This window comes from Globicephala melas, chromosome 19 (assembly GCF_963455315.2).
Source record: "Globicephala melas chromosome 19, mGloMel1.2, whole genome shotgun sequence".
NCBI classification, from domain to species: Eukaryota; Metazoa; Chordata; class Mammalia; order Artiodactyla; family Delphinidae; genus Globicephala; species Globicephala melas.
The window spans coordinates 32,162,651-32,179,196 of record NC_083332.1 but is presented as its reverse complement, the minus strand read 5'-3'; the positions used below and the strand labels follow the sequence as shown (position 1 = coordinate 32,179,196).

Here is a 16,546-nt window from a genome sequence, read left to right as displayed (position 1 = left end):
ATACTTAATACTAGAATCCCAAAGCATCACTATTAAAGGCATGACTATGTGCTATAGCCACTAGAGGTTCCAGACAACGTAATAACACAAGAGAAAAAAAGGAGAGGAGAGTATAATTACTGAAAGGGGGGAAACCAAGTTATATTTGCAAATGATTAAATTATCTACCTACTATACATCTAGAAAACCCAAGAAAATCAACCAAAAAAAAAAAAAAGTTAGAATGATAAGGATGCATTCTATATTGTGACCAATTATAAAAATAGCATACAAGAAAAGCTTTCTCAAGTACTACTTAGAAAATATAATTTAAAAATATCCCATTTGCAATAGTAACCAAAAATAGTACTCCAATATGTAAAATACCCAGGAGTAAACCCAGAAGGTAATAAATAGTACCTACTTGAATAAAATTACAAAACTTTCTGAGGATCATAAAAGAAAGCCTAAATAAATGTAAAGACAGATAACACTGTTAAATAAGAAAATTTATTTACCATAAGTATTTCAGTTCTTTCCAAATTACACTCTAAATTTAATGCAATAACAATTAAAATACCAAAGGGTTGGTGGAATATACAGGAGACCTTGAAAAAGTGATTTTTAACTTTCTCTGTAAAAAAATTTTAAGTTGCCTTCTCAGTGCAAGAGTCAAGGAACTTCCAAAGCAAAGAATAATCATGGGGGCCTTGTACTGTCAGATACTGAAAGGTATCATAAAACTCTGGTAATTAAAATGGTGTGTCAGAATAACGGACAAAACAAAGGAAACAGAATAAAAAGCAGATCTGAGTATTTTGGCATTCAATCTAGTCAATAAATGCAGTGGGGATAACTGGTTAATCATTTAGGAGGAATCAGACATCTCTCCCATATCATACACCAGCTAAATTCTAGATGCATTACAAGAATTATACAAAAAAAATAAAAATGTAAAATTATTAGAAGGACGTATAAGCGACCATTAACCTGAATAACAAAAATACGAAAGTAAAAGGCAGGCAATAAACAAACAAGGAAAAATATTTCCAGCACATGATTAACAAATGATAATATCCCTAATCTATAAAGTGTTCTTACAAATCAATAAGAAAAGACATACATTAGCAAAATGAATGAAGGCTATATAAATAAACAAATCACAAAAGAACTATATCTGGCCAAAAATCACAACAGGAGTAAATTCAACCATACAGTACTTAGTAATTAAGAAAATACAAAATAGTTCTACAATGAGCTCCTACTCATCTCTCCCAAATTGGCAAATATTTTTATCTTATGACAGTTCCCAGTGTTGGAGAGGATGTACCAAATATGCATTCTCATGCACTGCTTGTTAGAGTGGAAACCGGCATCACCCCTCTGGGTGGCAATCTGACAATATAAGCCAAAAATCTTTACAAATGTTAACTCGACAATTCACCTTCCTTTAATTTACCCTACAGAAAATACCAGAGATTTGCGCAGAGATTTATGTGCAAGAATGGTCACTGAAGGATAATTTATAATAGCAGGAAGAAAATCCATATGATGAAATACTATAATTGTAATGACATGGAAAAATATTCACAATATACTGGATACTGGTAAGTGAAAAAGACCAGAATACAAAATATATACATTATGATTCCAATTTTTGTTTAAAATATCTCTTGTATAAATATGTATCATAAATATATTTTAGATAAAATTAGGATCATACTGCACATATTGTAGGTATGACAGGCATAATAATAATATTATAAGAAATATACCAATACAGTAAGTTACACAGTGGTTATCTCTAAAGGATTATAGGAGACTTTTTTTTTTCCCTGCTTGGTATTTTTCCATATTTTTAAATTTTTCTAAAATAACAAATTATGTAATCAGGAAAAAATAGTATTCTAAATAAAAAATGCTTCACCATCTTATATGCCACACATATTATGGTCATACATTTACAAAGTTGCCTTTCATAAGCCACATGTGGAAAATAATTTCATTACCTACAGTCACATTCACGGTAATAATAGCTAATGCTTATATACATAGCACTTATATATGCCCATCACTATTCTAAATGCTTTACATATATTAAACCATTTAATGCTCACAACTATTATTATCCCCATTTTACAGATGAAGATTGAGGCTCAAGAAGATTAGATGACTTACCCAAGATTGCCCAGCTAATAAGGAAAGCTAGGGGAAAAACAAGGCAGGCTGGCCAAAATCCATGCTCTTAACCAGGACAGGTTACTGTCTCTCTTGATCAACTATACTCTAAAGCAACAAGACTGACTTATAATATAATGCCAGAACATAAGCAATCAAATAAGCACTATCCCCTTTAAAGTCGTCTCCATGGGAAACTCTATACATATCTAAAGATGCGGTCACTGAGCATAACATTTTTGGAAAGCCTTCTTTTGACTGTCCCCAGAGGGCAGTAAACAAGTCTCCTGAAAGATGAGATTTCTTTCAAACAGCTGGGAATCATTCAGATGCAAGTCTTAAAGTGTGATTAAACTGTTTAATTCTGCTTTTGGTAACACAGCAAGAAAAATCGATTAGCTGATTTTGCTATTGTGCCCATAACTCATATCTGCTCCCAGGAACTACATTCACAAGTGGATTTTAACATTTACAATACTACATTATTGTAATTATTTGTTCACGTGCCTATCTTCCAACTGAGCTAAGGTCCTCAATGGCAAAGACTGTCTCTTTTTCATCCTTGAATCTCCAGCCCCTAACACAATTCCTGGCAAAGAAAGTCCTCATTAAGAATTTCTGAGGGTTTCCCTAGTGGCGCAGTGGTTGAGAGTCCACCTGCCGACGCAGGGGACACGGCTTCGTGCCCCGGTCTGGGAAGATCCCACATGCCACGGAGCGGCTAGGCCCGTGAGCCATGGCCGCTGAGCCTGCGCGTCCAGAGCCTGTGCTCCACAACGGGAAAGGCCACGACAGTGAGAGGCCCACGTACCGCAAAAAAAAAGAATTTCTGAATGAACTCTATGAAGAATGCCACACAAATGCTTTGAGCAATGACAATATATTCGAGAAAATAAAAATACTGCCAAGAGGGCATCAGTCTGTGTACAAATAAATATATATGTACATGAAGACTATAATGAATAAAAAAATGAAAGTTTTAAGGAGTAACTCCTAAAATTCTGAATATCAAGGAAGACAGAACTCAGTTTTAACAGGTCTTCTTATAATAAAATAATATCTAGCTATAGCCATGTCTCACAAAACACAATGGGGGGGGGTGGAGTAGCTATGCCTCATTGTCTAAAAGGCAATCTACTGAACTAAGGAGGCAGAAATAACCATAAACTTTCTCAGATAAAGATGCAAAAACACATCTGCTACACAGCAGACACCAGGATGCATCCTGCCTATGGGTTCAATCGACAAAGCACAACCTGGTGCCTGAAGTGTAAATCAAAGAAGCTTCCATCCCTGCTACTTATTGACATTTTGCTACCTGCAAATTTCTAATGTGTGCAAGATGGGCTTATTTTTATTTACAGCACAAACCACAGACCGAATGTAAAACAAGATGCTTAATAAATCCAGAAGAACGTAAAACACCAGCATAACTCAGACAGCAAGACAGACACTCACTCCTTAATTAAGTGGGTGATGTTCTGTTTAAAACAAAAAGACAACCCTGGGCTAGAGCTAAGATTAAGCACTCGGTGTTGCGGGGAAACGGCAACCATTTCCAGGGCAGAGGCTTTAAATCATGAAAAATAAACCATCTGATAGTCTGTATTCAATAGTAAGTAGGCAGTCGGGACACAGACTGATTTGGATTAACACATTTTCAGTTATAACGAGTAATTTTACAGAGGATTAGTATCTTGATGGGCTGATCAATACGAGGCACCGCTGCTATTACAGATGAAAAGAAAATTGCCCCTCTGGTAATAAAGTGTGCGTGTCTTCGTTCCCCTTCATTTGCTGACTCCATTACTGTAATGGTTCCAGCATTAACAGCTGGGGCAATTTAAGCAGCAGGGGTCTGATAAATTTAAAAGCTGGGCACCCTGGCTGCCCATCCTTTCCTTTCCGGGCTGCACATGCAACTCCTCTGCCTGGCTGGTTCCAACGCCAGGATCAGGTTTTATGAGAACAATGACTACGATTTCCCAATTATTTGTATCATTTATAGTGTTCCCAGCCAATCATGTGACTGAAACAAAAATTGCTCGCAGCATATTGGCTGCTGAGTCGGCAAAAAATGGCACGCTATTTACCTAAATAACAAGATTGACATGACAACAGGCTGGAGCCCACGGTAACTGTAATGTCTGCATTCATTTGCCTGGTGCTATTTTCAAGCAAAAAAAAAAAAGAAGAAAAAAGAAAAGCAGAACATTCGTGCTGACAGAAAAAAATATATCATCAGCAAAATTTTCCATCTCTGTTTTCAAAAAATGGCAAACTGGGAAACAGTGAGATAAAGGACTGCTGTACATGGAAAGAGAAAATCCATATTAATGCAGCCTTGAGACTTTAATCATGCCCAATTCAGCAGAGTGAGTTAAGGCTGCCACATCAGCCCATTTTATATTACTGGAGATATGCTGGCCCTTGAGGCTCAGCCTTGAATGATCCAGTCGCTAAATGAAGGTGACAAAGGGCAGACTTAGGGCTAATGCAGAAATCAGAGCTCTGAATTTTCTGATCACAAACAGTTATGAAAACACTCACGCACCGGCAACAAAATCTCCTCCTCAGACCGGATGCAACATAATTTGGCCCTTCAAACTGAGTTTTCTATGTGGTTTCTACCAGATGTAAAGGTCTCAACCTAGACCCTTATCCACAGAGTGGTTCTTTAACATAAAGGAAGGCACGTCACTTCACAGGCAGGTCCTTTCCCAAACTACAGGGCAAATACATGATGGGCATGGCAACAGGACAGATGCTTGTAGCATAAACAAAAATGCAAGCCTATATAGGCTTTCAAACCTATGCTCAAGGTTCAGCTTTCAAACACGTGCTGGTCTTGCAGAGAAACACAACGCCAAGGGCAAATGTTTGGAGACAAGTTCCTAGCAATGTACATCTTAATCTCCTGAACATGTCCTGACCCAACCCAACAGTCCCCCAGATTCTTCCCAGCTTACACTAGAAAATCAGCTAGCGAGACAATTTTGTAAGATAATCCAAAATCAGTTTGTAACCAAAGGTTAATAAGTGAATGAGGTTAGCAGAACTCTAAATTCATCTTCTCCAAACTGTGCCTTTTTCTTGAGGTTCCAAAAGTACCATCTCAACTATGAAGTTCTTTTCTTCGAGACGTTAGAAAGTCACACTTTAAAAATAACTTTAGGGGCTTCCCTGGTGGCGCAGTTTTTGGGAGTCTGCCTGCCGATGCAGGGGTTCATGCCCCGGTCCAGGAGGATCTCACATGCCGCAGAGTGGCTGGGCCCGTGAGCCATGGCTGCTGAGCCTGTGCGTCCGGAGCCTGTGCTCCGCAACGGGAGAGGCCACAGCTGTGAGAGGCCCGTGTACCGCAAAAAAAAAAAAAAAAAAAAACTTTAATCAAGAAATCTACCATAATAAACTAACCACAACAAAATACACTAAACCTGGAAGGTAAACTAGCATTTAAAATTTGAAAGAGAATACTAGAAAACAACTGTTGAGAGTTGCATGTGCTGAAGAGTCTTGTTTCTCAAAATTAATACCTATGTTTATGGTATGTTCAGTAATTTTGAAGTTCGTAAGTATTTAACCATTTTCCCTTATTTCTTTCAGGTTCTGGTTCCCTCTCTCACTGGTAGAAAGCCTAACAACCAATAACAGGCAATGCTCTTGGGAATCCATTCATTCATTTGATAAATATTTATGGAATACTTACTATGTGCCTGGCACCATGTTAAGTACAAGGGATAGAATAGTGATAACAAAACTAAAAAGACACGGTCTCTAACTTTCTTTTAACTTTTCTTGACGCTTGCAGTCTAAGTGCCAGAACGGGTATTGCTAAACTCAGCCATAACAAATCCAATCAGCAGCCAAGGAGCCAGTATGATAATTACTAAGGGTCACATGTAACATGCATCAGACTGCTGAGGCTCTCGACCATTCGCTCTTCATTCAAAAGATACTTATGGGCTTCCCTGGTGGCGCAGTGGTTGAGAGTCTGCCTGCCGATGCAGAGAAAGCGGGTTCGTGCCCCGGTCTGGGAAGATCCCACATGCCGCGGAGCGGCTGGGCCCATGAGCCATGGCCACTGAGCCTGCGCGTCCGGAGCCTGTGCTCCGCAACGGCAGAGGCCACGGCAGTGAGAGGCTCGCGTACCGCAAAACAACAAAAAAAGATACTTATACATTTCCTTTATGTGCAAGACCCTCTACCAGGTACACTGGAAAGATCGAAGGATGAATCAGACACCAATGCACTGTCTTCAAAGAAGTTAATGATTGTTGAAAGTGTATTAAGACTTTTTTTCCAATGACAAGATTTAGTTTTCAAAACCAACACTAAGATTAAGAATGTTAAAAAGCAGACCTGTATACACCTGAAACCATCACAACCTTGTGAATCAATTATAGTTGAATAAAAAAAAAAGAAAATAAAGAAAAAGACCTGGAAATAATAGAAACTAATAAGAACTCACTGTGACTCAATGGTTTAACTACTCAAGGAAGGTATTTAAAGTGGTTTCAAAACTATGAGCAAATAAAACTAACCTTTCTTCTACCTAGAGAAGGCAATCAAAACTATTAAATGATGATTAAAGGCTGACCCATACTCTGGAAGAAAGATCAAGCAAAAGATAAAGATGGATTTGGGGGAAAAAACACAGAGTAGAATTTGTCAGGCGAAGTTTCAATTTTTTAAGTTCCTTGGTCATTGGTCCACCACCAAAAATGTCCTACATTTAGCTTCCTAAATTACCATCAGATAAACTGGTGAAATAATCCAGCATGGCCCATGAGGAAGGTAGGGGCCAAAAGAACCTTCTCAGAACTTCACTAAAGTGCCAAACTGCAAAAATAAAATAAATTGAGGTTAAAAAAGAAAAAACCCAGGGCTTCCCTGGTGGCGCAGTGGTTGAGAGTCCGCCTGCCGATGCAGGGGACACGGGTTCGTGCCCCAGTCCGGGAAGATCCCACGTGCCGCGGAGCGGCTGGGCCCGTGAGCCATGGCCGCTGAGCCTGCGCGAACGGAGCCTGTGCTCCGCAACGGGAGGGGCCCCAGCGGTGAGAGGCCCACGTACTGCAAAGAAAAAAAAAAAAAACCCAGTGGGTACATACATAAATAACAAACTTCCTTTTATTAAGTTATTATATTTATAACTCATTATACCTTACAACTTAAGGTTTACCTTGTTAAATGATATTAAGACAATTATCACCAAAAATGGAAGACTTTTTAAAGGATTTTTATTTGAAACAGCAGGCTTATCTATTCTGGCTATATTCCTTCACTAATAAAAATATACATTTTTTTTACCATTTTAATCACTTTATTATTAATTAAACAGATCAATGGGTCATGTCATCAACATGACTTGTTGCCACTGATGATGTTGACCTTGATCATCTGGCTGAGGTAGTGACTGCCAGGGTTTCTCCACTGCAAAGTTAAAATGTACATTTCTCAAACAAAATTATTATGCTCCCATTAAGTATATAACCCTCTCAGTAATAAATTTAAACTGTTTCTATTCTCAATAATTTAAAAAATGATGATCTCACCCAAGCCAGCATAAGAACCTTTGACACTAGCTTGGAATTCAACATCCACATCTTTTCATTCCAGAACTAAAGAACAGTTCTAATATTTCTGAACAACCTCTAAAGGAGTCCTGGGCCTCTTGTAAGGAAATACCCTTAAAGAGATCTTAGGAAGTAATTCCATGACCCCTAGACCACGTTAAATAGATATTCCTGAGGAAGGAATTCTATGACCCCCATACCACAGTAGATCCTCCCTGCTACCATGTCCCATTCCCATGGTAAAACGCACCACTCTACTGCTGGTACTTGCTTAATTATCTATCTTCCATGGTAAGGCAGCCAGTCCCATGGGACCAAATCTGCCATATTTACCCATATGTCCCCAGTGCTGAGTACCCTACTTGGCACTTTTAACCGGGCTCCTCAACTGAACCAAGGAACACAGAAAATAGTTTGACTTATGTTCTCAATTATTCCAAGGGTGGTACATCACTAGTACCATTTGGGACGAATGGGTAAGAAGTTAGTGTGACCCCAGTAGAGAAAACCTGCCCGATTAGACACTCATATACTGTAAGTTCACAGAATGAATGGCCTGAATATAGGCTAAATATCTACTGGGATTAGACAGGTGGTAATGATAATGACAATGAGATGACGGTGATAACAACACCACAATGTTCTAGGTGCTTTACCTATATCTCAGTTCACCCTCATCAAAATCATAAATACCACCACAGTTTTACAGATGAGGAAACAGAGGTATAGAGAAGTTAAGTTGCTTAAATCAAATGACGGAGCAGGATTCTATTCCGGGATCTGCCTCTAAAGCCTCACACTCTAAACCACTCTACTGTGACTAAATGGGCAATGCTGGAGTGTGGCACAATGGAAAGTACATTCTCATCTAAAGAGGCAGCCACTGTTCAGCTCTAGTTAATGAAATGCATGCCTAGTGTTGCCAGATAGTCTAGTTTTTCAAGAAAGCCAGCCATCCAGACTTTTATGTGTAATCTCTCAACTTTTAAACATTGGAAAATAATTTGGAAACTTTCAAACACAGTTCATTTGGGCCAAATAAAACACCTTCATAGGCAGGATGAATGTGTAAGTTGTAAATCTGTGATCTCTAGTGGCCCCTATGTTTCCTTAAAAATATACATGCCAAAAATGCATACTCTGAATCTAATCATAAGGAAATATCAGACAACTAAGAATACAGGGGAACTTCCCTGGCCATCCAGTGGTTAAGACTCTGCGCTTCCACTACAGGGGGCTCGGGTTCAATCCCTCGTCGGGGAACTAAGATCCCCGTATGCAGCACGGCAAGGCAAAAAAAAAAAAAAAGAATACTGGGAAATTATACAAAACAAAATAGCCTGTACTCATCACAAAGGTCAGTGCCTTACTCATCACAAATGTCAATGTCATAAAAGACTAAGAAAGGATGAGGAACCAATTTAAAGGAGATTAAAGGAGACCAGATTGAAGGAGATTAAAACAGACCAGAGACATGACAATTAAAGGTAACGTATGACCCTGGATTGAAACCTGGACCAGAAAAAAAAAAAAAAGCTATAAAAGATATTATTAGGACAATTAGCAAAATTTAAATATGGATTTTGGATTAAATAAGAGTATTTTATCAATGTTAACTTTTTCTGAAATTGACAACTGGCTATGTTTATATATGAGAGCATCCTTGTTCTTAGGAAATACATGCTGAAGTATTTAGGGATAAAGAGGATTGATGTCTCCAATTTACTCTGTAATAGTTCATAAAAAAAATAATAATAGTTCATGTATTTATATGAAAGAGAGAGAGCTATAAAGCAAATGTAGCAAGATATAAGCAAGTTCTGAATCTGGGTGATAGGTTTGTGAGGGCTCTTTGTTCTACTCTTACAGCTCTTCTATAAATTTTAAATCATTTCAAAATAATAAATTATATCATCTAAAAAAAATGGGGGCAGCCTTATGTCAGCAAAGGGTTCTTTGGGCAACCCTCAATCAAAGCCATACCTACTCTGTCCCTGGCACAATGGCCAAACCTAATCATACTAGATTCTCACAGCAACTCACAGAAGCAGCTATTCTTGACCCCATTTTCTGGCTGGAGAAACTGAGGCACAGGGTGCCAACCCTCTGTCCAACAGCAAAAAAAATTTTAGAGGCCATGGTTCTAACTCAGCCTATCAAATACTAATCTGGACTATTCCACTACATGCCCTGTAAAAAAATTCATTTTAAAAATGCATGAAGGTCTTCCCTGGTGGCACAGTGGTTGAGAGTTCACTTGCCAATGCAGGGGACACAGGTTCGTGCCCCGGTCCAGGAATATCCCACATGCTGCGGAGCGGCTAGGCCCGTGAGCCATGGCCGCTGAGCCTGCACGTCCGGAGCCTGTGCTCCGCGACAGGAGAAGCCTCAACAGTGAGAGGCCCGCGTACCGCAAAAAAAAAAAAAAAAAAAAAAAAAGCATGAATATACTTTGGTACCCTCTTATGTTTTAACACAAATTAAATAAATGTTATCATAAAAAGCTAACTATTTAATCCAACCTTTTTATTCACCCTCCAGACTTGGAAACTGTATAAAAGTCTATGACATAAGCAATCAAAAGAAAAAATATATTCTAACTTATTTCAAAGAGAAAAGGAAAACCAAAAGCAATTACCCATTATAGGAGTAAGAAGTTTAATTTAAAAAGCAAACAGGAGGAACTTCACTGGTGGCACAGTGGTTAAGAACCCGCCTGCCAATGCAGGGGACACAGGTTTGATCCCTGGTCCGGGAAGATCCCACATGCCATGGAGCAACTAAGCCCGTGCACCACAACTACTGAGCCCACATGCTGCAACTACTGAAGTCCGCACATCTAGAGCCCATGCTCCGCAACAAGAGAAGCCACCGCAATGAGAAGCCTGCACACCACAACAAAGAGTAGCCCCTGCTCACGTGCTCGCCACAACTAGAGAAAGCCCGGGCGCGGCAACGAAGACCCAACGCAGCCAAAAAGAAAAAAGCAAACAAATCTTTGTGACCTTAGGATAGGTAAAGACTTCATCGATATGACACAAAAAGCATGAATCATAAAAAGAAATATCGATAAATTGGACCTTTATCAAAATTAAACACTCCTGCTCGTAAAGACTATTAAGTAAACTAAATGAATGAGAGACAATATTCACCATACATATTGCTGACAAAGGACCTATATCCAGAAAATATAAAGAACTCATAACACTTAATATTAACACAAATAACCCAACCAAAAAAAAAAAAAGAACAAAAGATCTGAACAGACACCTCACTAAAGAAGACATATACCTGATAAACCAACACACGAGAAGCAGCTCTGCATCATTAGACATCAGAGAAATGAAAAGCAAAACCACTATGAGATACCACTTCACACCCACTTTCAAAAAGATAGTGATAACAAGTGATGAGGATGTTAAGAAATTGGAACCCTCAAACATGAATATCAAATGGTGCGTCCACATTGTAAACAATGTCTTAGTCCATCCAGGCTGCTGTAACAAAATACCATAGACTAGGTAGCTTATAAACAGCAGAAATTTCCTGCTCACATCTGGAGGCTGGAAGTCCAAGATCTGGGTGCCAGCATGGCTGGGTTCTGGTGAAGACCCTCTTCTGGTTGTAGACTCCCAACTTAATGTTGTACCCTCACATGGCAGAAGGGGCAAGGGACGTCTCTCAGGCCTCTTTTATAAGGACACTAATTCCATTCCTAACCACCTAATCACCTCCAAAAGGCCCTACCTCCTAATACCATCACCTGGGGGGTCAGAATTTCAACAAGAAAATTTGTGGGGGACACAAGCATTCAGACCGTAACAAACAGTACAGCAGTTTTTTAAAAATGTTAAGCACAGATTTACCACATGACCCAGCAATTCCACTCCTAGATATCTACCTAAGAGAAATGAAAACATTTGTACATATAAAAAGTAGAACACAAACGTTCATAGCAGCATTATTCATAATAGTCAAATAGTGGAAACAACCCAACTATCCATTAACTGGCGAATGGATTAAACAAAATGTGGTACATTCATACACTGGAATAGTACTTTTTTTTTTTTTTTTTTGCAGTAGGCGGTCCTCTTACTGTTGTGGCCTCTCCCGTTGCGGAGCACAGGCTCCGGATGCGCAGGCTCAGCAGCCATGGCTCACGGGCCCAGCCGCTCCGCGGCATGTGGGATCTTCCCGGACCGGGGCACGAACCCACGTCCTCTGCGTCGGCAGGCAGACTCAACCACTGCGCCACCAGGGAAGCCCGGAATTGTACATTTTTCAGTAATAAAAAGGAACAAAGTACTGATACTACCACATGGAAAAAAGCTTTTCAAAGAGATACTCACCCTCATTAGTCATCACTGAAATGCAAATTAAAACCACAATGAGATACCACCACACTCCCACTAGAAGGGCTAAAATTTAAAAGACAAAGACGGACAATACCAAGTACTGGTGAGGCTATGGAGCAACCAGAACTCTCACAGACAGCTGACGGAAATATAAAATGGTGTAGTGGGTTTGAATAGCATCCCCCAAAAAGATATGGCCAAGTCTTAACCACCGGTGCCTGTCAATGTGATCTTATTTGGAAAAAGGGTCTTTGCAGATGTAATTAAGTTAAAGACCTTGAGGATAATGAAATTAAGATCATCTTGGATTTAGGGTAGGTCCTCAGTGCAATGACTGGTGTCCTTATAAGAGAAAAGAGACAGAGATTTAAGACACAGAAACTCAGAGAAGGTAGCCATGGAAGACTAGAGCAGAGATTGAAGTTATACAGCCCAAGCCAAGGAATGCCTAGAGTCACCAGAAGCTGGAAGAGACCAGGAAGGATTCTCCCCTAGAGCCTTCAGAGGCCCCATCGACACCTTGATTTCAGACATATCTCTAGAACAGTGAGAGAAAACATTTTTGTTGTCTTAAGACACCAAGTTTGTGGGAACCTGTGCCAGCTGCCCTGGGAAACTAATACAAATGGGAGAATCACTTTGAAAAATTGTTTAGCGGTTTCTTATATGGTTAAACACAGAACTACCATAGCACGCACCAAGTGGACTCCTGGGTATTCATCCAAAAGAAATGAAAATGCAGACTTATACATGAATGGTCATAGCCGCTTTCTTCATAATAGCCCCAAACCAGAAACAATCCAAATGTTCGGCAACTCGTGAATGAATAAACAAATGTGCCAGAGCCACACAGTAGACAATTAATCAGCAATATAAAGGAATGAGATACTGATACAGGCAACAACATGAATCAATCTCAAAAATCATTATGCTGATTGAAAGCAGACAGACCCAAGAATACATACAGTATACTTCCACCTATATGAAGTTCTAGAAAATACAAACTTCATCTACAGTGAGAGAAAACCTATCAGTGGTTGCTTGGGAGCCAAGGTGAGGGAAGAGACTGACTGCAAACCAGCAAGAAGAAACTATTAGAAGGGATTAAAATGTTCTCTGTATCAACTGTGGTGGTGGTTCCACAGGTGTTTTTATCCATCAAAACTCATCAAATTGTACACTAAACAGATGCACATTACGGTACGTAAATAACACCTCCTTTAGAAAAAGAGAAGATAATTCATGAGTAAATGAACACTTTATCGTTTTATATTTAAGATTTAAAACTTAATTTCCTATACTTTGCTCCAACCAGTAATATTTCATAAATAAATTTTAAATAAAGATCAAAGAAATTTTTTAAGTAAACAGGCAAACAACTTGCTGTATCATTTCAACATGTTTTACAAGCAGAAAATGGAAAAAAAGGTTTGGAGTCAGAAAACCTCATTTCACAGAGCAACCAAGTGGCCTTGGGCAAGTTATAACTTCTACAAGCCTGCATTTCAACATCCATCAAGTGTGAATGACATTAACAACTACCTCACAGGCAACAGTTAGGGTTTCAATAGAATAAAAGCTCCCTTGTGCAGGGATTCTATCTTAGCCAAAATCAGAATCCCTGTGTCTGGCAAATAATAGGTGCTAAATAAGTCTTTACAGAAGAAATGAATAACTTTCATTGTAAACCCAAAAGGTAAGAAAGACATTACACACGATACCACTGTGTGACATCCGTTTCTTGGAACTGCTGTAGACTAATGTACCCATCTTTATATACTGCCTTTATCACATACAGACTCAGGCATGGAAACTTCAGGTCTCTGGTGAAACTTTGCTATAGCTCGGGTCATAATAGAGCACATTTTATATCTTAACTCCATAGAGGTATTGCCCTAAGACAAAGTGAGTTCACTTGTAGGACTCTAAATTCTATGAGAGCACAAACAGTGTCTATTTCATTTACCAATGGTTCTCACATCCAATAATTGCCTGATACAGAGTGAGCAACAAATAGCACGTATAAAGGCCCTGTAACCAGATAAAGCACAGGACAGAGGGACTTCTAAGAAGGCCAAAGTGGCTGATGGGCAGAGAGCAGGGAGGGTGTCATGTCTACTGAGGCTGTGGATGATGCAAGTAGGGTCTACAACATGCAAAACAGTGTGAGCATGTGAAGTTTCCTCTTTATCCTAAGAGCAACAGAAAACCATGACAGATTCTTTTTTTTTTTTTTTTTTGGTCACACTGCGAGGCTTGCCGGATCTTAATTCCCAACCAGGGATTGAACCCAGGCCACCGCAGTGAAAGTGCCTACTCCTAACCACTGGACTGTCATGGAATTCCATGAAATATTTTTAAACAGGTGGTTGGCAGAGAATGTAGGAAGGAAAGGGCCATGATTAGATTTGCTTTTTTTTTTTTTGCAGTACCCAGGCCTCTCACTGTTGTGGCCTCTCCCGTTGCAGAGCACAGGCTCCAGACCCGCAGGCTCAGCGGCCATGGCTCACGGGCCCAGCCGCTCCGTGGCATGTGGGATCTTCCCGGACCGGGGCACGAACCCATGTCCCCTGCATCGGCACGCGGACTCTCAACCACTGCGCCACCAGGGAAGCCCTAGATTTGCATTTTGAAAAGCTCACACACCACAGTGTAGAGAAGAGTCTTGTGTGGAAGAAGGAACAGAAGGGGAGCAAGGAGTGTTTGGGTGTAGAGTGAATATAGACCAATAAGAAGACTACTGGAACGGTCCATTGAAGAGGTAATGGTAGCTTGGTCCAAGGTGGTGAAGATGGAAACAAGTGACCCGATTACCAATATATTTAGACAAATCAATAGGACTTGAGTTGCGGAATGAGGGAAACACTCAATTCTTCTGAGCCTCAAGTCTTCATCTGTGAAACAGGGCTCTTGATACTCCACCTGTATAATATCTAACTTGCAATCTGTTGTGATAAGAATATGAAACAATATAAATATTATGAAAACACAGAGCCTGACACGTAATAAATGCTAAAAACAGAAAAATTCTATTACTATTATTATTGTAATCTCATGGAAGAGCAAATGCTACAGGGTGAACCCCAAAAGTAGAAAATGGGATTGTAGTTAAAGATCTATATCCACTGTGCCGAAGACACAACATAGACAACTGTTCCAAATACACACATCTGACCGCACAGATTATTTCACCTAAATCGATGTCAGTCCGCAGAAATCATTACCGAAAAAGAAAGCACAACTGATACAATCACAGGCACCTGAGAGTCCGGTAAACTGAGGCACATGGGTAGCTACAAATTTAACCAAGGAATGAGGTGCAGAAGCAGGACAAGGAAATGGTGTCTTGATTCTCATGTGAGCTGGTCCAACAGGACCAGGCCTGCATCCCGAGCAGCACGAATTTAGAGCCCCCGAAGTCTCTGGCTCCCTTGCTGACAAGGCCTTGTCATCCCTTGGCTTAAGACCATGGATCCGCTTGCCTTTCAACCAGGCCCTTCCGGTTCCCAGCCCCCAGCTACAAGTGCCCGAAAGATCCCAGACTCCGGAGAGCCCGACATACCTTAGCTTCGCGCTCTCGTTCCTCGGCTGTCGGGGTCCGCTTCATGCTGCCGATACAGCAGCCTTCGCCACTGCTAGTCGCGTAGCTTCCTCGCCCTACACCCCGCCTCCTCCATGTAGTTCTCTCTGCGTCCTGCTCCCGCCTGCCGCCATTCTCCTTCGGAGCCGCGGGAACTACCACTCCCAGGATGCACTGCGGGGACGCCGGAATGCTCCTCGGGGTTGGGAGCAAGAGAATTTCCCAGGTCCGACAGCTGGCGTGCTAGGGCCCAAAGAGAACTACATTTCCCAGGAGGCAACGGGGCCGGCCATGTTTTTCCCGTGCTCCTCTAGGCCGGCCGCACCACACGCCGTCGGCGCTATAGCAACGGTAGCTAGCGGCGGGGCGAGAGTGGCGGTGAGTACTCCCGGGGAATAGATGGGGCGCAGGTTGGCGCCCCTCTACTTGCAGCACGGGCCGGGGTCCTGGGGTCTGCTCTACGTCCTGGAGAAGCCCTGGAGTTCTACTCGCGTGAAGAGAAGCCAGGCTCGCGACACCTCCACCTCCTCAGGCCCGAATCACAGCCCGCCCATTGTCCCCACCCCCAGCACCGGTTTGAAATTTTCTGTTCCAGCCCTAAACCCTAGATGATGAGCGTTGAGGCTAATTGCCGTGCTTCTCCAGATCCTTCTTCAAGTAGAAGGTCACACAAACAGTTCGCTTATTTGCCCTGGATTAGGAATTGGTTGGGAGACCCTAAGCCTCTTGAATGACCTATTGTTTGCTTAATTTTTACAGTTATTTGTTTATCTTGATGACCCCATAGCCTCTTAACTCCATGAAGGTGGAGACTTTGTTTACTATTTTAGTCTCAGTGCCAGGTATTCATTTATTCATTCCGTAAACATTAATGTTGGCAC

General features: G+C 40.8%; 2 protein-coding genes across 4 annotated transcripts in view; one reads left to right on the top strand and one right to left on the bottom strand.

The window, feature by feature from the left end:
• FTO (FTO alpha-ketoglutarate dependent dioxygenase) overlaps positions 1-15,800 on the bottom strand; it is a 374,717-nt gene extending 358,917 nt beyond the window's left edge. Inside the window, exon 1 of the mRNA XM_030832950.2 lies at positions 15,648-15,800. Coding sequence (XP_030688810.2) covers positions 15,648-15,692 — 45 coding nt within the window. The 5' untranslated portion in view covers positions 15,693-15,800. The remainder of the gene's footprint in view (positions 1-15,647) is intronic.
• A 200-nt stretch (positions 15,801-16,000) lies between these two features.
• RPGRIP1L (RPGRIP1 like) overlaps positions 16,001-16,546 on the top strand; it is a 99,399-nt gene continuing 98,853 nt past the window's right edge. For 2 of the 3 annotated variants that reach the window (XM_030832946.2, XM_030832945.2), the window contains exon 1: positions 16,001-16,043. The gene's annotated coding sequence lies outside the window, so the exon portion shown is untranslated. The remainder of the gene's footprint in view (positions 16,044-16,546) is intronic. The other variant, XM_060289329.1, reaches the window with a different exon arrangement.